This window comes from Procambarus clarkii, chromosome 72, assembly GCF_040958095.1.
Source record: "Procambarus clarkii isolate CNS0578487 chromosome 72, FALCON_Pclarkii_2.0, whole genome shotgun sequence".
Classification (NCBI taxonomy): domain Eukaryota; kingdom Metazoa; phylum Arthropoda; class Malacostraca; order Decapoda; family Cambaridae; genus Procambarus; species Procambarus clarkii.
Window position 1 is genome coordinate 6,109,794 of NC_091221.1, and position 22,638 is coordinate 6,132,431.

Genomic DNA, 22,638 nt, shown 5'->3' on the forward strand with positions numbered 1-22,638 from the left:
CATACATATACATATATATATATATACATATATATATATATATATATGTATGTATATATGTGTATGTATGTTCTATGTCATCGGAAACATACAATATATTTTCAAATATTTTTCATTAAAGTATTTATTTTGGAAACGGGTGTATTTTAGTTACCCTAATATAGAGCACGAATATCATACTCATCCTGTGAGTGGTAGTTTGTGCACCCAATACTAGTCTTGTGAGTCTGCTTTATGTGCACCCCATACTCATCCTGTGACCTGTAGTTTATTGTGCAACCCATACTCATCCTGTTACCAGTAGTTTGTACAACCCATACTCATCCTGGAACCTGTAGTTTATTACGCAACCCATACTCATCCTGTGAGTCATAGTATATTGTGCAACCCTTTCTCATGTGAATCCTTGCTTACTTTGCTCTCTACTCATCCTCGGTGCAATAGTTCCATGTGCAACCCATACACATCCTGTGAGTGGTAGTTAATTTTGCACCCCATACTCATCATCAAGAAGAGTATTTTACCAGCATGGTAATATAAATTAAGAATAAAGGCTTAACTGGATTACGGATCCATAGTCAAAATAAGAGCCATCATTAATTATCATGACAAATGGTCTAGGTTCCAATTCCGCCTTCAACAAGCTGCCCCTAGAGGTGAGTATTTTATTATACACCCCCGGCACCCACAACCATGGGAAGGGGGCATTGGAATGTGCAACCCTCTCTCGCACAAAACAGTACATAAATGACTTGATGCTTATAGTCAATATTTGGTATATTAATAAGTACATATATGGTATATTCCAAGTTATATCAATATAGAGATGTGAACCAATCTCTCCCTCTTCTGTTAATAATAAAAATTGAATAATAATAATAATGGAAAACTTACTGTAATGCCGTAGTGCTTGAATGAAGGCGAAGGAAAGACTCGATAAATGTGTAAGTTTATTAAAACCCAAATTTTCGTATCTAACCTTCATTCTTTCTCAATGTGTTGTATACAATGATCTGATTATACATTGTTCAGTTGTGAGCATTGTATACAATGCCTCAGGATATACATTCCCGCAACAGTTAAGTAATTCCCTGGTACAGTACCTACTTAGTTCTAGGTGAACAGCAGTTCACCTAGCAATGAACACCACCTGCACATCGCACATACATGTTTAATCACCCACACAAGTACACACATCAATAATCTTTTGTCACAAGTGATTCAACAAGAGGCTCACAAGTCACTATAGAAGGCACTTTACATCTATGATGAGTCGCACAGTTACTAGTCTTGCTGCACACCCACCCAACTGGGCGGAGTCATGTACATGCATTACTTACAGTAAGCAAATTTTGGATACTTCGCTAAGATTTCGGGCAGCACATCATTATGAATGAAGTACTTACACATTTCTTGGACACTATTGATGGTGTTATCTCTAAATTCCGCAATTTTTTCACATTCCATTATATAATGACGCAAAGTATGCGAATAGTTCTACTGACAGTTTACATTTAGTCAAGTCTACATCAGCAGATGTTACAAATTCCCAGAGGTACTTGTAGCCGAACCTAAGCCTAGCAGTGGTAACATCTAGAAGTCTGTTAACATTATTGGATGCCCCGTAGACGTGCGGTATCTATAATTAGTAATTGTCGCCATGCCCTGTGGCAGGGGGGATCGGTGCCCTGAAGCTACATAAAAACCCTATACCCCCCCGAAGTGGCAAGGGGAGTTAGGGGACAAAATTGCATTATTTGAATTTACACTAATTACAATTCTTGGTATATGTCTTGGCTTATCACTTTGGGTGTTCCGCCGGAACCCCCAAAGATAACACGAATGCGTAGCAAGATAGAACAAAAGTGTCCCCAGAACCTGCACGCATGCTTGTCATCCCTTGAAAAAGAAAACGGGATGCAGAGGATCCCGGGAGGAGTTTAGTTTAGTTCAGTTATTATGCACCCGATACCCATCTTGTGGGCGGTAGTGGAAAGGGTTTCAGAGGCACATAATGAGCTCAGACACTGAACTCCCACAATTCATTTAGCTAAGCAAGTTACAATCTTGATGAGCTAGTTGCCACAGAAATAACATCACATGAGACCAGAAGACATGGCAGGATGTGCAGAATACCCCGTTGAAAAACAGAGGTGCAACAGGTACTCTGAGAGAGAACTCTATCAACATCAGAGGCCCGAGACTGTTCAACACGCTTCCACTACACATAAGGGGCATAACTGGCCGACCCCTCACAGTGTTCAAGAGAGAACTATCAACACCAGAGGCCCGAGACTGTTCAACACGCTTCCACTACACATAAGGGACATAACTGACCGACCCCTCACAGTGTTCAAGAGAGAACTATCAACATCAGAGGCCCGAGACTGTTCAACACGCTTCCACTACACATAAGAGACATAACTGGCAAACCCCTCACAGTGTTCAAGAGAGAACTGGATAAGCACCTCCAAAGGATACCTGATCAACCAGGCTGTGACTCATACGTCAGGCTGCGAGCAGCCGCGTCCAACAGCCTGGTTGATCAGTCCGGCAACCAGGAGGCCTGGTCGACGACCGGACCGGGTGGAGGGTTTTGATGTGAAGCGGCTGCGGAGGGCGGCGAACAGGGGTCGTCGAGTCGATTGATTGATTGATGAAGATTAAGCCACCCAAAAGGTGACACGGGCATGAATAGCCCGTAAGTGGTGGCCCTTTTGAACCATTAGGAGATCTGTGGAGGTGCAACGGCACCCTGCGTGACGGGAGATGTCTCGATCCCCCGTGGTCGCGGAATCCTTGTTTTGTTTGTTTTAGATTTAGCTACTCAGAACGAAGTGTCCATGTAGCACGGGCTATGGTGAGCCCGTACGCCGAGTTGTTGTAATAGATTCAGCTACTCGGAACAAGTTCCAAGTAGCACGGGCTATGGTGAGCTCGTAACTTACCTAGCACAGGAGAGGGGCAATTTCCGGTGCAGAATATCGGGCCACCAGGCTGCGGGATGTGATGCGAGCAGGGTTGGCCCTGCATGTGAACCTCTTCAGGGAGGAGGACTTTCCCCCGTTGGCTGTCCTGGACCTGTCACCAAGTGCTGCTGTGACGAGTGATGCTTCTCAGTCGTCTGGTGCCCCTTTGCCGTTCTCTGATGCCCGTCTAAATGTAGCCGGGGGTGTGGGTGTCGAAGTGGTAGTTACTGCGACCCCGTGACTACCCCGCCTCAGCCACCCCTTCCTGCCCTGTCTCCAGTCAAGTCTCCTGTGGTATGTCGTCTAGTGCCCACAGTCATCGAGGCTGCGCCCCGGCCTGCACTGTCTCCGGAAGCTGTGTCTTCGGCCCGTGTTGACGTAACAAGTCCGGGGCTGACCCCCCATAGAATACTCACACCATGAAGTCCAGAAGCAGGAGAGACGAAGGGACGGGGTCCTTCAATTGCATCGCCACAGTGCGGGTTCCATTTGGGATACTCTTCCACCGCCCGGAGGAGACAGTAATCATCCAGACACTCATGACCCGCCCATACCGGGTAAAGTGACGCTGGAGAAGGGCGTCAGGGAACTCAATGGGAGCACCATGAACTGCCACATAGGTAGTCTCACTGCACCTGTCCGACACTTCCACCGAACCCCCACCCTCAAGCAGAGTAATCGTTCTCCCGTCATAGCGGTCCACAAATAAGTCACGATACACAGCCGCGTGGAGCTGAATTTCACAACACGTCCCACCTAAATATGCCCGAAACGCTATGCGTACTAGTGGCTTTAGGTATTGTATGTACTAGCTCTATCTATAAATCCAACATTATGTTTGTAATTCAACTATGTATGTACTTTCCTGAATAAAATATACTTTACTTTATTTTACTTAACAGCTCGATGCCCATCAGATACCAGTTGAACGTCGCACACAGACGCCACATTCACCAGCAACATATCAAATCATGACCACCTCAACTGCCGGGTATAAGACGCAGGGCCAGTAAATTCCAGGCCAATGGTATCCCTCCACTTCACAGCTAAGGGGGGAAGGCCGCTCACAAACACAATTAAACTACCACTGGCCAACAACCAGGAGCTCACAGCGACACATCCACCTCCAAGGCAAGCACTCTCAAGGTGGAGGGGGGATAGACATCTCCCGTCACGCAGGGTGCAGTCGCACCTCCACAGATCTCCAGTATCATCTATTGATACTGGTAATGACTCAAAAGGGCCACCACTTACGGGCTATTCATGCCCGTGCCACCTTTTGGGTAGCTTAATCTTCATCAATCAATCATCTCAAGGTGGGGTATGGTGAAATTATACACAGAACTTTTTGACAGTTTAGTTTCCGATTTTCAAAACTGTATACTGTATAGTGTTAAGTTAGGATATATTAGCTTAGATTATGCTGAGTTAGGCTCAAATGGATTAGATTTGATTTGCTTGGGTAAGATTAGTTTTGGTTTGGTTAGGTTAGGTAGGTTTTAAAATGTTAGTAAACAGTTAATTACCGGTATGTGTACGATGCAACTTGTATCTATGGAGATACTCGTTTGGCGTATGACCAACAGATTCAAGGGGAGTACGTGTACTGTACGTACTTGGTATAACTGGCTAAAATATATATGGTAGTAAATCAATTTGAATTTGATTTACATCTAATATTGTGGTATTCTTGTGCCATGGAAAGTTAATAAAAATATTTAATGTTATTAAATTGTAATCAAAATACATTGTTTTGTTAAAGGCTTTGAAATGTAGCTTGTATATCAATTTTTCTGGTGTGAAATATTTAAGTCTATTGACGTATCCAGACGAATTTAGTATTAAACTTTGAGAAAATGTGGGTCCATAGAAGGGGCGTTTAGTAACGTGTTGAGACAACAGACAAGCGTGTCAGTCGTCGTGCAGCTGTCGTCGGTGACGCTACGCGCCCGTGCTACTGCTGCTCCGTTTGACGGGACAACCAGCATTGTTCACAATGGCAGGCTTACTTGACGCATTTATCTCCACTTTAAGGCGCTTACTGGTGTGTACAAGTTGTCTTAGGTGTGTAGGATGGTAATATTAACAACAAAGGGAAGCGCCGTTGTCAATTCTCGGACAACTTGCTGGCCGTTTTAAAAATCCACTTTTAGGCATTTTCCCATTTTTGTAGAAGGGTAATAGTATTTAACCATTATAAATGTGTTGTTTCAGATAACGGAGACGCCTCAAGAGGAGGATTTCCAGCTGTTTGAAGCGATTACGTTAAATGGGGAGAGACACACGTTGCTGAAGTGCCCTCGGAGGTTGCCCTCACGACTGGCTCCACGTGACGGCTCCTTCACCAGTACTGATGTCTTCAACATCCTTATGGCTGATGTCTCTGGCTCTATGAGTGGCGACTGGCCACATGTTGTTACTGGCTGGCAGGAGAGCATAAAAGACAAGCTCTCAGGTATACTAAAATGCAATTTTTTAGTACTTAATGTTAACACCCTGCTGATAAAAAATAAAAAAAAATATATGTTTAATCATTTTAATCTTGATATTTATATACATTGCAGTATTTATTTATGAACCCATAAAGAGGGAAATAATTTGGTAGTAATTTAAAGTTATATTCTATTGAATTTGGATGTTTATATGTATGAATATGTGAGGTGAGAATTGTCATGTCATTCACATTAAATATGATAAAAATAGACCACAGTACCAGTTACTGTTATATATAGTTAATTCAATGAGGGTGCATCTTTCATTTGTCACCAACATGAAAATAACACTGGTTATCATTTGATATCGTGTGGTGTTCAAGGATAATATAACCTCTGCTTGCTTCAGGGATAGTCTTGATACTGTAGGACCACAGACCATTACCCCACATTTCTCCTAAACACTGATAAACCATCTCTAGTTACAATAAAGATAAGCTTTAGGCTGCACAATGATACTTCTATAAGCAATTTTATTGTGGCTGCTGCTGCTAATTTCAACTGGGAGACTGAATTAGGTAACATAGTGAATATCAATCTAGCAGTGCAAACGTTTCTTCAGAAAACTCCGAGCCTCTATAACACCCACTGTCCAATGCTAACGAAACAAGTCACAACTAAAAGGTTAAACAATCCATGGCTTACAAAGGTAGACTCAACTCAAATCTATTAACAAGACATAACATTGAGAAGAAGTATAGGTTAGGGGAGCCGGTCGGCCGAGCGGACAGCACGCTGGACTTGTGATCCTGTGGTCCTGGGTTCGATCCCAGGTGCTGGCGAGAAACAATGGGCAGAGTTTCTTTCACCTTATGCCCCTGTTATCTAGCAGTAAAATAGGTACCTGGGTGTTAGCTGTCACGGGCTGTTTCCTGGGGGTGGAGGCCTGGTCGAGGACCGGGCCGCGGGGACACTAAAAGCCCCGAAATCATCTCGAGATAACCTCAAGAAGGAGTTGTCTCCAAAGAATTTTCAAAGATTTACTCATCAATGCTATCTTAAAAATTTTAGGACGGCCAAAATAAAATACAATTTTTTTTTACCCAAATTAAGGGCAACATCAAGAAATCATGGTGCATATTTCCCAAATACTAGGATCAAAAAAGATTTTGAATAAAAAATCCAATTCTATTAAACCAATAATGATGGTGTGCTTTCAGAAAGCCTATGACACTGCTATTGAATTAAATAGGTTCTTCTCATCCAATGGGACATCCTTTGCTAATGATATTCCATCCTCCCAAACTAATGTTAAGGACTTCCTTACAGGTAACTATCCAGAGTCTGTACCGAACTCCCGCTAATTCCACTGATGTTAATGGTATAATCCTTTCTCTTAAAACAAAGTTAAGTGACCTTGCTGAGATACCAACTCTAATTTACAAGAAAGTCTCCAGCTTTCAAGCTCCTGCCATTGCATTGCTTTTCAACAAATCACTTGAACTCCAAACCTTTCAGTATATTCTAAAAAAAGCGAGAGTAACCCCAGTCCATAAATGTGGTGATTTCACTGATGTCAACAATTTCAGACCTTTATAAATTCTGCCAACTTTGGACTTTCAGTTCAAAAATATTTGAAAAACTAAACTCCAAGCAGCTTTACTCTTACCTAGCTAAACACAATATACTTAACTCTTGCCAATATGGTTTCAGACCCCCCCAAAAAGAAACACTAATGATGCACTGATTAGTATGATTAACTTGATACATGCAGCTTTTGATAAAAGAGTTCCCTGCTGGGTTATTTGTTGACCTACGTAAGCCTTGGATACTGTTAACCATCAAAACCTTAAACTACATCATTATGAAGTTAGAAGTCACTCACTCCAATACCTTCAGTCCTACCTTACTGACAGGCTCCAGCATGTTCCTGTGAATAATTCCATTTCTTCCACTACCTAACATTGGTATTCCACAGGGCAGCATACTTGGCTCTCTCCTCTTTCTCATCTACATTAATGACCTTTCACATGCCTCTAAACACCTCAAACCAACTTTATTTGCTAATGACACAACTTTCATTTTCTCCAGTCCTGACCCTCTTACTCTTAAGTGTCAGTGAATACTGAGCTAAATAAAGTCCATCTTTAGCTAACTGCTAACAAACTTGCCCTGAACATTGCCAAAACTTTATGTATTTTGTTTGGTAATAAATCCTCAGATCAAATTAATCTAAGAATAAACAATATCCAAATTAATAACAAATTAGATGGTAAATTATAAATAAATAATAATAAATAATTTTTTTATTCAGTAAAAGTACATACATAGTTGATTTACAAACATAATGTTGAATTTATAGATAGAGCTAGTACATACAATACCTAAAGACACTAATATGCATAGCATTTTGGGCAAGGTGTGGTGGGGGGAAACAATTAGACTAAAACTTAATAGTAATTGGGATTAGGTATAAATTGTGTTGAAAAAAGGAATAACAAATAAAAAATGGGAGAACATGGCAGAAATCAGCAATTGTACAGGTTGGTGAACAAACAGCATTGTTTAACAAAAGCAAGACATGGTTTGAAATTTAGGAGGTAAGGTAGGTTACATGGAGTTCATTAAGTAGCACTTTGTTTTACTCTTAAACTGGTTGAGAGAGGTACAGCCTTTGACATGATTGGGGAGACCATTCCACATTCTGGGTCCCTTGATATGTAGAGCATTTCTACTTTGGTTAAGTTGCACTCTTGGAATATCAAATAGGTATTTGTTTCTGGTGTGATGCCCATGAGTTCTGTTACAACCTTCTAGGAAGCTTTGCAGTTCAGAGTTTTAAATATATAGAGTGCACATGAGAGGATGTGCAGTGACTTAATATCTAACATATGCAAAGATTTGAGTAAGGGTGCCAAGTGCTGTCTGGGGCCAGAGTTGGATATTGTTCTAATAGCAGCTTTGTGTTGAATAATTAGAGGACGTAAATGATTTTGTGTAGTAGAACCCCAAGCACAAATACCATAATTGAGATAAGGATAGATGAGAGAGTAATAGTGTGTCACCAGGGCAGGGCGAAGTACATAATATTTGATCTTAGAAAGAATGCCAACAGTTTTGGAAACTTTTTTTTTTATATATTTAGAATGTGTTCCTGAAAATTCAGCTTTTCGTCAATGAGAACACCAAGGAATTTCCCATCTAATTTGTTACTAATTTGGATAGTGTTTATTTTTAGATTAATTTAATTTGAGGATTTATTCCCAAACAAAATATAGAAAGTTTTATCAATGTTAAGGGTGAGTTTGTTGGCAGTTAGCCAAAGATGGACTTTATTTAGTTCAGTGTTCACTGTGACATTAAGAGCAAGAAGGTCAGGACTGGAGAAAATGAAGGTTGTGTCGTCAGCAAATAGAATAGGTTTGAGGTGTTGAGAGGCATTTGGAAGGTCATTAATGTAGATGAGAAAGAGGAGAGGGCCAAGTATGCTGCACCGGGGAACACCAATGTTGATGGGTAGGGTGGGAGAAAATGAATTATTCACAAACATACTGGAGCCTGTCAGTAAGGTAAGACTGAAGATATTGGAGGGAGTGACCTCTGATTCCATAATGATGTAATTTAAGAAGAACATTTTGGTGGTTGACAGTGTCAAAAGCCTTACGTAGGTCAACAAATAACCCAATAGGGAACTCATTTTTATCAAGAGCTGCATGTATCCAGTTAATCATACTAATAAGTGCATCGTTAGTGCTTTTTTGGGGTTTGAAACCATATTGGCAAGAGCTAGGTATATTGTGTTTGGCTAGATAAGAGTAGAGCTGCTTGAAGATTAGTTTTTCAAATATTTTTGACAAGTTTGGCAGAATTCCTTGGTGTCCTCATCAATAACAAGCTGAATTTCAAGGATCACATTCTAAATACAGTATAGGAAAAAAGTTTATAAAACTGTTGGCATGCTTTCTAAGATCAGATATTATGTACCTTGCCCTTCCCTGGTGATGTTCTTATTACTCTCTTGTCTATCCCTATCTCAATTATGGTATTTGTGCTTGGGGTTCTATTACCCAAAATCATCTGCCTCCTGTAATTACTCGACACAAAGCTGCTATTAGAAAAATATCCAACTCTCGCCCCAGACAGCACTCGGTGCCCTCACTTAAATCTTTTGTTAGATATTAAGGCGCTGCACATCCTCTCATGTGTACTCAATATATTTAAAACTCTGAACTGTCATGTCACTCCTGACCTTAAACACTCCCTAGAAGGTTGTAACAGAACCCATGGGCACCACACCCATTTATTTTATATAATGGAAACCTTATTTAGTAAGGAATGGTGGTTATAGATACTGTATTGTACAGTAATTAAATAAAAATATTACATATTGGTTCATTAAATCATTTGTACCATAAAGTATTATAGGAGACGAGCAACAACACGTTCGCTCACAGCATCATCCCACCACTTCTCCCACCACTTGATATAACCATGTGTACTTTTACACGTTTTACAAGTCTTGCCTAATTTACAAATCATTTTTCATTTTATTGTGCATAATAAATGTCAGTAAATGGTAGCTCCAGTTGATACAAAGTGTACCTTTTTCTTTTGTACATCTAACTTGGATGACATTTATTACAGTTTAATCTGTTTATTGTTTCATTACAGGGCATACAAAGATTTTTGTGTTCGAGTCAAAAGTTACATTTGTACGTGATGGCACAGACCTAACTCAAGAAGATTTCAAATCTGGTAGGACAGATCTTACTTCAGCCTTACGAACTGTTCGTCAAGAAGTGGATAAGTGTACAGAACAGTATGTGCGGATCTTTATTGTAACAGATGGTGCTCATTGTGAGGGTGAGCCATACCCTGAAACTGAAATTAATCAGATGAAGGCACCACAAGGCAAGACTGTTGATGTTTTTTTACTTGGTATTGGATGTTCTTTTCCAGTCAAATATAGCATTGATATGAGATCTTTAATGCACAATGGAAGTGCTAATTTGCCTACACTGTTTTGGGCTAAAGAAACTAAAGATATTGAAGAACAGATGATAGCTATTGGTAAAGGACTGAGCTCTGGACTAGTAACACTTAGTCTGAACCACAATAGTTATAAACTCCCTGGTTTAGATAAAGCTACCACCATTCATCTTGGTGAGTGGAGCTATTTTCCTGAATCTCCTGAGGATCTTCCTGTCTTAACAGTTAAGGTTGGTCAAGAAAATCCAAAACTAATATGCTCAAAAGTTGAGAAAATATCAATGACCCTGTTGCTTAACGAAATATTTCGGCAATGGAATTCAGTTTTGATTCAGCAACATCGGAAAAAACTGTTTGTCCCAAGTGAAATCTTTGATCTCATGGATTCATTATTTAAGAACCTTATGAATGAAATAAACTCGGAAATTGTTGAAGGAAATAGTGTAAAGCTAAGATTGAAAAAGAAGATGGCTAAGAACTATGAAGTAGAGTATGCAACCCTCATGAATACGAGTAAGACGGTGATTGGTATTGAAGGCAAATATAGAGATGAAATGGAACTTGCTGAAAATATTCTAAGAAGCACCGTCACTACTAGAAAATATGATACAAAAAATTTAAAAATGAAAGGTCATGGGCAGGAGGACTATGATGCTGATATGAAGGCTTTCTGTCAGTTATACCAAAAGGTAAAAAAACGTATCTTGGAATTGCCAAATCCTACACCTGAAGAATGCTGTAGAATCACAATGTCGTCTACATTACAAGATATGCAAGATCCTGACTTTCATCTACTGTTTGAAGAGAATAAGTTTGATTTTCTAAAATGTTTCACAATGACGGGAATTCCAGTGTATGCCCCAGTTCGTGATGCCTCGCAGATTAATCCATGGACATTGGGCATAAAACACATTCTTGTAACACCATTTACAATACTCAGTCAGAGGGCTATTGAAGCATATGCAGACAGTGGTGATAATCTTGGAGTAGAAAACAAAGATGTTATACTTCAAAAAGATGATGAAAAATCTCGTTTCAATGCTATAATTCCTGTTGTTCCTGCTCATGCTGCTAGTGTACTGAAGCCACTTGTTCGCTCTAACTTATATGCCATGTTAGCTACATTTTGCATTTTGAAAAATCCCCACATTGTTGACCATAATGCACACATTGCTGCTCTAGGTTGTGCTTGGGTTAAATCTGTTGTTCAGTATCCCCCTAAAGATCGCCCAGAATATATCACTGATAGACTTAAAAATATAATTTCTACAGCTAGTTTATATATGGCTCGAGCAAGAATAGTTTGCTATGTGAATGCATTAAAGAATAATCCACAGCAAGCCCTCATGACAGAAAGCATCGATACATTTGATGACCATACTCTGAAGTGTGAATCACTCATTAAACCTCTGTTTTTCCTTTATCTGGAAAAGGAAAAATTTACAAAACTTGAGCTGGAAAATATTCTGATACTATTATTAGCAGAATTCATTGGACGTTGCCTCTCAAATTACTTGCCCACAGAGAATGATGATAAAGGCACGACTACACCTTTCACCGATTTCTTTGCTGAAGACCTTAATGACCCAGAGAAGAAAAAATCATTGCTTGAAAAGCATTGTCAGGTAAGAGACGTGTATTGGTCAAAGATAATATATTAAAATTTTTGTTATTGTGGTTTATCATTTTGAGTGTTGTCACAGTGAAAGAGGAGGACATGTACCATGACAGGAGGACATGTACCATGCTTGGGTCATTCATAACAAATTAATAATGATATTTAATTAGATGTGTTTAGTGCTTCTGGTTAGCTGTATTGTAAGTGGCACATTATTTTATAAACTTGGAGTGTGAGGCTCGGCTATATTGTTCCTTTGCTGAATTTCAATGTTAAGAAGTATAGTACAGTATAGTGCATTCAACAAATGCTAATTCAAACTTGAGCAGCTCTGTATTTTACCTCCAGACTTTGAACTGCAAGAAAACTGGATTAACTTGTGTGCATGTTCATGGCAAAGGTTTGTGTAACCAAAAGTTGTTAGAATACACAACAGAGAAATATTATGCTCTGACGTTAGTTTCCACATTATGTGCTATGAACCAATACATTTTGAAACTCTATATGTGCTTGCATAGTTCAGCAAATTGTTATAATTAATGTGTTTGCACAATTTAAAGCAACATTGACATACACATCCATTCAACAGTAACTTTGCTTAAATATGTATTTTCCTTTCAGGCTCTAATTGATGAATTTCAGTTGGCTCATGGAAACCTTGTAGATAAATTTTTCACTCTTGATGATTTGCAAGCCAGCATAAAGCAGCATGTTGTTAAACGGGTGGCTGCTTTAGCCAATACTTTAATGGAAGACATAACCATAAAGGTTAACATGAAAAAGGTAAGAGTTTCTCAATAGCCTTGATTTAAATGGGTTGTCAGATGTATGAAAGCATAAATGATGAGGTAAGAGTTCATAGTGCTACAAACAATAAAGACAATTCTATTCCAATTGTAATAAATGCCAACTTGTGTGTCCTTTTATTGGCAATCCTGAGCTATAGGCACTAACTCTAAATACAGACAGTACACTAGTAATCACATTTGTTAACTTCTTCACCCCTACCAGGGGCACAGGGAAGAATATCACTCTTACACACTCTTAACAGAAATGGGGAAAGCACAGGGATCATAGACATACTCATCACCGAAGCAAACTGTAAAGACGTTTACAGAATCAACAAATAAACCGTCTCTTATAGAAAAGTGTCATGCAAAAACTGGCAAAGCCACAAGATGCCAGGAAAGAAGACGACATCCAACACAAAAAACTTGGAGGTGAGATAAAGGTGGAAGGAATATCACGTCACCTCCATACTGACAAACAAGCAAGATGCAAATTAAATGCCAACAAATCATTTACTTGTGCAGCATACAAACAGCAGTATACAAGACTATAAAAACTTCAAGCATGAAGATTGGTTTATTGGTTAAAACCATAAAGATGTCTGGCTGCTAATTAAGAAATGCAGAGCCTTAGGAATGGAATAAAAGGAAGATACCAGGCCAGAACCAGACCTCAAGGTTGCAGCAACCACTAGGGTGTGAACAAAAAAACAATCCAAAAGGTTTCCAGCCTGGACATACAATGAGTAACACCTGAATAGGTAAAGGTACAGTAATGGAATTTCCAATGGTCCCCAATCCAGACACAAGTCATATAACTTGATATATAAAGGCAAAGCTGATGTTCCCTGGTTCTCTTTGGGAAAAAGGATGCCACGTCTAATACCCATTACATCAAAGTCTGACAAAAGCAGGAGACAGTTTCCATAACACCAGAGACATCCTGAATATGAACTGTGCTGAGAACTAAATCCTGAGAAACAAAAAAGAGATTTTTCAGATTCTAACTATGCCACATAAGAGATTTGGTGGACTCTAAACGTTACAGGCAATGACCCACAAGAATGCAATCAAAGTGAGGATGAAGAGCCATGCTCTGCAAAAATGAAATGAAAGCATTGAAGCACCATCCACTATGCAAAAAATCTGGACTAGAATATGTAATTAATTCAGCATATGAATAAGATACAGGCAAGGAAATCAGACTGATTAGTAATTACACTAATAATTACACCACTGAAGTGTAGTTACATTACAGGATTAGTTCTGCTCGTGGTGTCCCATCTACCCAGCACTGTAATATGACGTTTTGAAACTACTGCCAGTTTTGGCCTCCACTTTCTAACAAAGGTGAGTGGAGTGTGTGCTGGAAAAATAGCACCAGAAGAGTTAAGACACATCTACATATAATTAAAGTGACTGAGGGAGAGGTTTCCTCATAATTGGATCTTCAGAAGCCTGAAGATGGAAGAGAAGCCATATTATCCAATGCAGAGTCGATGGGGAATCTGCATTAGATGGTCCTAGCACTGACAAAACAGAGCCTTCAGCTAAACTCGTCTTGAAGGGAAGGTTATATATGCCAAGTTCAGGTGCCCAAGAAGCCGCTTGAGATCCTGATGGGAGAGCAACCTGTCCTCTCACAAATTATGTCTGAATTTGGTTGTTTGCCCGTATGGCAGAAAATGGACATAATTTGAAAATGAAACAAATTGAAAATAAATTTGGGATTTTTTTTTTCCAAGACGGTAAGTTAAGGGTCCTCTGGTAGGTTAGGAGGGCAGGAAATTCTCCAAAAGTTTCAAAATGTAATGGAAAAACGTTAATTGAACGTTTCCTCTCCTAATCTTTCCGAGCAAGCCGGAGAACTCAAACAGAAAACGGGACAATACATCATTTTCATGAGCCAATTTCAACTCAAATTACGTCCATTTTTGGCCATGTCGCCTTTCGCTGGTATGCATGCTGTTATTTTTAAGAGGACGGGTTGGGGAGAGAGAGGTTATGCTCAGAACGAGACATAACTGGCCTCATAGACATAACACTACCAACTCCAGACAAGAGAGGAAGAGGCAGGCAGGATAAGAGAGGAAGATACCGAGTGAGAGGATGCTCACTTGGTATCCCAAACCAAACCCAGCTACATCATTTAATTGTTGCCAACAAATGGGATTTCTGTCAGTTAACTTGGAAACCAAAGTAGACAGAGTACACCAACAAGATCCCTAGACTGCAAATAAGAAACAACTTGGCAGGTTCAGGCCAAAGCTAAAGGTGTTACCAAGGGAGCCTTTGGTCAGAAGTGTCATAAATATGTGCGGGAAAGCATTAGTAAATTAGATTACTGTTTATTAGGTAGTGCCTATTTTAATTGTGTACTTTAACTTGTAAATAAAGTTATAAAGTGGAATTTAAAATAAATTTCAGCAATAATTGTCATGAATAAGGTCTACTATAAGGCTTTTGATTAGATTGTACAAAAGTAAATAAATTTAATGAAAGTATAGAATCAAAATTCAGATGAAATAAGTATTGTGGATGGGAGAGGTGTTTATTACAATTACTTTTTTCAGGTAAAGAAGCTCAAGAATTTTGGGAGCTGTGGTGATGTCAAATTTACATCATTCCATTCATGGGCACAAGAAATGGGAATTGCTGAGGAAAGTATTCAAAAAGCTACCAATCCATCTCAGGTAATATATTTTAAGGTAGTTTCATCCTGTGATGCTGAATTTTGAATTGCTCGTTTTGGCAATATCCCCACTTAACCCGGGGACATTACAAGCTGACATTGCGTGGGTCAGTATGATCTTTTGATCTCAATTAGTATCAAGTTTAAGTCTGCTTATTTTTTCCTCCCACACCTTGCCCGAAATGTTGTGTGTATCAGTGGCTTCAGGCATTGTATGTACTGTAGCTCTATCTATTAATCCAACATTGTAATTTTTTCAGTTACGTACCTATACCTGAATAGATATCTTATCATTTTTCAAGCTTTATCTTGCCTGTGTTAGGCTATATTTAGATTATGCAGTTCAATTTTGGGCACCAAACATTGGGAAGGACATGCTTCAGAAAATGGGTAGCGATGGATGACAAGGTTAAGCTTTCAACACATTTGTATTTTGCAGGTTCTTGTGTATGTAAGCGAGGCTCTTGAGTATCCAAGCTCAAAGGATCGCCGTTCAAGAGATCTTGCCACTAGTGAACAAGCTTTTATAATTGTCAAAGAAAGAGTGACTCGAGAAAATGTGAAAAAAATTAAGGGAGTATTATTGACAGAGGTAAGTCAAGCTGGGAACACAGCATGTGCTTCCTTTAACAAACTATTAAGAGTTGTACTGTACTCTGTAAATGCAGATAGTTGCAAAACTTTAATGAGGTAAATTGTAATTGCTATTAATTTTTGAGCACTTAATATATGTTGTCCTTTATTGCAAATTATATTAACCTCAACTTAACCAAGAGCCACTGTGACTCTAGTAGTCTTGACGGAGACAGAAAGCTACCCGTTTATCAAGTGTCAGCCCTCCTCCACCCCCCAACAATTGTTCCTGATAATTTTGTTCAACTGGATTTTGAACTGAAGTAATAATGTCCTGGCATTTACAGCTTCGGTGGGTAGGTGATTAAATGGGTTTATTACCCTACAGGTGAAAAATTTGTTTGGTCCTATATTGTGGCTTGAGCTTAAAACTGTTGCTCCTTGTTTGTTACATTTCTTCTTTTAAAGAAGTGGTCTGAATTGACATCTTCCAACTTGTTCTGTATATTAAAGCTCTTAAGAGCTGCCCTGCCATGTCTGGTTTGCAGTGTTTAGTCCTGTGTCCCTCAACCCTTCCTGGTATGTGAGCTGACTTGGTTACTTTACTCTGCAGTAAAAACCATAATAGTCAATTAAAAAGTACAATACTGGTATGGTAACTTCTGAGTTATACCATATCTTTAAAAAAATTAACTTGTTTCTTCTCCAGAAGCTGTCTAACCTTGTCACCTTCTTAACTGACCAAAAGTACAGCAGGTTAGAATTCCATTACAGTATTTACTGTGCCTTTGAGGGACTTTAGTTATTCTCTTTAAGGTTTGAATGTCATGTTAGTGGAATGTACAGAAAAAAAGTCTGACGTCTTGAAGGAAAATAGAAACGGCTTGACTAATGTGGCTTAATTTAATTTTCATTTTGCATTAAATTAAATTTAGGTAATTTTAAAATCAGATCTCAAGATACATAGTGCTTATTTATTTATTTATTTACGAGCTGTACCCGGGCACGCGTTGCTGTGGCTCAACAACGCCTGTGCGTTGCTGTAAGTAATATTGGTGATGGTTGGTGGTGTAATTGGTTTAAGTAATATTGGTGATGGATGGTGGTGTATTGATGGTGATGTAATTGGTTTAAGTAATATTGGTGATGGATGGTGGTGTATTGATGGTGATGTAATTGGTTTAAGTAATATTGGTGATGGAATATTAATACCATTTTCTGTGGCTGCTCTGCAGAGGGGTCTCCAATCTTTAAATTTTGTTGTACTGTATGATAAGTAAAATTATAAACCTATAATCATTAATTATGTCAATTAGTTTGTTCACTGCATACTTTAATCTGCTTGGATTATCTAATGGATTCTACTAGTATCCAATCAATTTAAGGACCTATAAGGGATTTTACCCTACTCGTTAAATCCAGAGCTCCGCTAAACCTGGAAGTGTTAAAATGTCAGCAATTTGTTAAATTATATATGTGAGGAGACCTGGTCAATGACTTGGTAAATAAGGTTCCAGTTACTGATCTTAAATTCAAGCATTAGAACCATCAGACTGGTAAATAAATCAGTGGTCCTTAGAATGGATACTGTACACATGCAGCAAAAAATCTAATAAAAGTATTGTGAAATGGTGAAGGTTATAAAGTTATTTTTGTATTTATATTTTTGTGAATAGGTTGAAGAGTTTGCTGTTAAAAAGTGGCAAGAAGCTTATTCCATACTTCACACTCCACTGGTAATGCCACTGACTCGTGAGCAAGTTATAGAAGCTGCCCGGTCCAAAGGAATTGAGGTTACTAAAGAAACATTCAGTAAAGTGTACAGGTATGTACAAGTGTGTGTGTGTGTGTGTCACATTTTAAATATATATACAGTGAGACCATAGTTGAATGGACTATGGTGGGCCAGGAAGAATTGCCAAGACAAATTCTTGAACAGTAACATGTCAGCTTCACCAAGCTGGTATGGTAGTAAATACTAATAACCAGGTAGGTAGGGGAGGGGGTGGAAAGGAGGAGGGTAGCTTACACTACACACAGCAATCACAATAGCCTGATACATAAAATCCTGGTTGCAATTCTTTTGTCTATGTCGTGGCACAATCGACTAAGGTGCGTCTGGGATGATCCCAGATGTTGGTTCTAACCTTCATCACGGCCCTTGTGGATTTGTTTGAGGGTAGCTAAATATGGAAGAAAATGCTAAATAGACGTGTTCCTTTATTTTACCTTCAATTATATACTTAACTTTTGCTCCCTGTTGACTCTCGGCATCATTAAAACAATACACACGCAGTCTCTGATGATGCAAACGGCATCATGCATAAATTTTGCTTAGTATTTTTATTATGTATAAACATTATATTTTGACATTGGGTCAGGTGCTCACCGGCAATGCTCGGCCTACCTCCCTGTGCGATGCAGGTTGCCCAATGGGATAGCGATGGTGTTAAAATGCATTGTTGATACAGGTACTGTATATAATGTTAGTGTTTATATAGGTATGCACAAAGTTGTTCTCTCATTTGGGGTAATAAAAACAATCTTTTGCAATACATGGCAAATTCATGGACCTGATTACTTTGGTGAAACAGAACAGGTTGGGTCTCACTTAGCCCATTAAAGTGAAGTGCCACTGTATGCAATTATACAAGATAGCTTATGGTTTTACAGGCTTGTTTTCCTCCTGCACATTACAGTACTTAAAAAATGTCTGAATGTTTTCTTAACTTTAAACACTAACAAATGAAGATGTAGTCCACTATAACTTAATGGACAGTTATGATTATTGTATCAAACAACAAGCTGTAAAAGTGCACCAGTTTCAAAATATTGGGATGGGGCCTAGAACTTAGTTTCTGTATCACTCATTATATACATTGGTAAGTGCCCGAACTGCCCGAAACGCTTTGCGTAATAGTGGCTTTAGGCATTGTATGCACTAGCTCTATCTATAAATCCATCAACTTTTGTATTTCACCTTGTAGGTATGTACTTTACCTGAATAAATATTTGTATTTGTATTTTGTCCACACCTTCCTTCCTGCTCACATCACCCACACCCTCCCATTCCAGCCAGTAGCCACTCTTATGTTCTTTTATATCTGTATTTGAAGATTTACAATATGTACAGAAGGACAGGGTCATTTTGCTTAACTATATTGAATATCGGTACAGTATATTGTTTGTATCAAGATATTCCTGGCATAGACTCGAATGATTCACATAAAATTGGTAGTTGAAACAGGTTACTTATGAGCCAGTATTGTTTTCCTTTGAGACACTGAATTCATTCTGTTTGGACAATTATTGGGATAATATGGAGAGAATGCAGTTGTGTGTACATGTTAATATAAAATATTTATAGTACAGTAGTAGTAAAGTATTAGTATTGGTAGAGAATAAATGTACCTCTTTATTTATACTGTCCTTCCCCTCCCCCTCTCTCTCTCTTTCTCTCTCTCGTGTTCTCGTTCTTTCTCACCCGTTCTCTCTCTCGTTCTTTAACTCATTCTCTCATTCTTTTTCTCCCGTTCTCTTTTTTTTTATATCTTACCCTTCTGTCGGCCCTTGGGAGGTGGGCCAGGCCTGCCATGTATAATATACAGTAATGTAATATCTTTACAATGAAGGTTAGATGTTATAAACTTAACATACAGACATAGGATGTAAATTTATTAAGAAGGAATGTCTCATGTTAAAATTTATTGATAGAGTATATTAGCAAAGTTTTAAGATTTTAATAAACAAAATTTATATTTAGGTATAATGCAGATTTAAAGCTGTTGCGCAATGCATGCCAAATCCCAGGCTGTCCGCATTATTTGGTTCCACATAGAAATTTCAACCAACATCTAGCAGTTGAGAGAACACGAAGGGACTTTCCACATTCTCTTCATTTGGTAAGTGATCTTTTGACACCCTGTTTTCTTGGGGGTAATTCTGCTATTCATGGAAGAGGCCATGAGCAGTTTCATCCCAAGATATTTTGACTTCCTTCATTGTAGAGAAAAACAAAGTTGAGTAGACTTTATTGGATATTATTTTGCCTAGAAGGGTTTAAAATGTAATGCTGTACACGGTTAGCTATTTATAAAGAGATACAAAAAAAGAGTGGGAGGGATTTCAGATATGAGGGATTATGCAAATCATAACTTATACTTTGTGTAAATTAATTTGTACAATCCCATGTCTTTCTGAAATCCCCACGTTTTATTTTTATCCATTAATAAATGGCTATCCATGTACATTACATTACATTTTAAAAAAGCTCTTGTAGGCACCACATCTCAAATAAGTCTATACTCAACATGGTATTGCTCTGCACAAGCCTAACATTTGATGGCAGTAAAATAACTTGGGATGATTAAGAAAACGACTGTATACAGTATACTGTACAATATTAAGTACGTACAGTATTTTAGGGTCCTGGTAGTACTGTCTGGTTCATTCTCGATTCTCTGTTGAGAATTTCAAGTTTGAATCCTGGGCAGCACAGAAATGGTTGGGCATGTTTCCTTTCATCTCATGCCCTGTTCACCTAGCAGTAAATAGTTATCCTGGAGTTGGCTTGTTTTGGAGTTGCATCCTTTGTGAAGTCGGTAATTTGACCCTTGACCTCAGTATGTATAAGCCTAACATGTACTGTGTGTATTACCTGACTTCCTGTCCCCTGACACAATGAATTATTATATTAATTATACGGTACTGTACTATTATTTAGCGCACAGGTTAATAATTCAGAATTTTTGTTTGCCATGTTATTTTGGGTGGACCAGTGTACTGAAGTGTTTTTCATTGGTCCAGTTTTCCCAATACTGTACAGTAGTAAAAAAACATTTACAATACTTTGTTATTATTCCAACATTGTTATTTATAAAACTTGTAAGATTATTTTAAAAGTACTGTATATTATATACTGTGTGTTATTGCTCTCTACAGATTTCTCACCAGTTCAGTGATTTGGGAATAGAAGCAGTTGTACAAGAGGTAACTACAGGGACTCATACTGGAAGACAAAACCGACCGAAGCCTCCCGTTCCTGAGGCTTCGTCCCTAAATCCTCTGATGGTTGAATTAGACACCCTTTTGCAGGAGTACAAGAAAAATCACACACGAGTAAGTTCACATTACAAGTATTGATTGATGGATGTTGGAGTAATGCTAAAATTACGGAACGTGATTTCAGTCGTTTTATTGCCAAAATTTCTTAATGGTTCTCATTGCCCATATTACATACAAAAATCTCTGCCTTCTCTATTAGGATTAACTTAGATTATCTACTAAATTCTTATATAAAATGGAAATGCATAGTCACTTGAAACATGTTTTCAAATTTTCTTAGGCAATTGCTCATTGGCCTCCTTTAAGTCACTATCTAGAGTTGGTACCCATGATTGTTCTAAACTGTAATGGCTTTGCTGATCTTTGGTTCTTATCTCCCACAAATTATCACTGTTCCTATTTAGCGATGGGTTCAGTGGCCATACACCCACACAATCATTTCAAATGCTCAATTTTTTTTTTTTTCTGAACAGGAGCGATAAAGCAAGGAGGAGGAGACCACATCACTACTCTAGTCGCAGTATTATAGGAAGGTAATTAGTAGTGTTTAATGTGTTGAAGCATAATTTGTGCTGAAGATTTAAATGTTTTTATTTGTACATCTGCAAAATTTATATGCTAAGAATATTTTGTATACATGAAGCACCTAACAGTATCAGGAATGACCATTACATCTTTACACATCATTCCCTGATGGAATCATGGTTTAGCTAAAAGTGAATAATTTTGAAATTTTATGTATTACCAAAGGAATTTATTCAGATTGTCACTTGTGTAAGTACTATCATGAACGTTTCTACTCGTGTGCTGTATTTAAGTCTACACTGCTGGATGATCTGTTCATTCCCTACTAATATTGTATTTTTCTTTTGTAAATTCCTAATGAATACTTGACTATTTCTTCCCTGTGATGCAGGTGTAACCCATAGTTTCCTCTTCAAAGTTCCTCTTCCCCTTCCCCGTGAATATTGCATGTGTAACTAAACCAATATATATTTTCTATAGAAATATTTAGTGTTATAAATTATTATAGGCTGAAATGAACAGGGAATATAAGAGCACCTTTTAAAAACCGAAGTTTCTGTTTGGTTTACAGGTAATGGTGTAATTTTTCAGTAATTCACATTCCTAGTATGGTATTGTCACACTAATTTTGGCTTAATTTAGTTGGGACAAATTCTGATTTGGCTTGCACATTATAGCAATATATATGGTACATTATTAGAACGGATCATATTATTCCATGTCGGAATTAGCCAAAGGCTTTTCTAATGTGTTGATCTTTTGTTTTTAATTGTTATTAGTTACTGTGCTTATAAGTTGTTTGGAGGAACTGAAATAGGAAATCATCGTTGTAAACGTGTTCACATTCTGATGATTATTTTTGTATACTGTAGTTTTTGGCTGTAAAACTTGTCAAATTGTATTTTTTTTTCTCACCAAAATAAAGCAAGTTTTTCATAATTGTTTAATTAAAACTAAGTGAATATATTTTTAATAGTCCCAGTAGTAT

The 22,638-nt window shown here is 38.2% G+C and overlaps 1 protein-coding gene across 1 annotated transcript; it reads left to right on the plus strand.

Moving 5' to 3' along the window:
* Positions 1-4,853: 4,853 nt before the first annotated feature.
* LOC123773730 (uncharacterized) lies at positions 4,854-22,589 on the plus strand. The gene is made up of 10 exons (XM_045767601.2): positions 4,854-5,013; positions 5,184-5,424; positions 10,073-12,015; positions 12,630-12,791; positions 15,370-15,489; positions 15,928-16,080; positions 17,738-17,886; positions 19,825-19,963; positions 21,003-21,179; positions 21,599-22,589. Exons 1-10 carry the CDS (start codon positions 4,966-4,968, stop codon positions 21,605-21,607), a joined length of 3,141 nt encoding a protein of 1,046 aa, XP_045623557.2. The 5' UTR covers positions 4,854-4,965; the 3' UTR covers positions 21,608-22,589.
* The last annotated feature ends 49 nt before the right edge of the window (positions 22,590-22,638 follow it).

Coding starts and splice junctions, on each gene's coding strand:
- LOC123773730 (XM_045767601.2), top strand. CDS start 4,966: ATGGCAGGCTTACTTGACGCATTTATCTCCACTTTAAGGCGCTTACTG. Junction 5,014..5,183: donor CCACTTTAAGGCGCTTACTG/GTGTGTACAAGT, acceptor GTGTTGTTTCAG/ATAACGGAGACGCCTCAAGA. Junction 12,016..12,629: donor TGCTTGAAAAGCATTGTCAG/GTAAGAGACGTG, acceptor TTTTCCTTTCAG/GCTCTAATTGATGAATTTCA.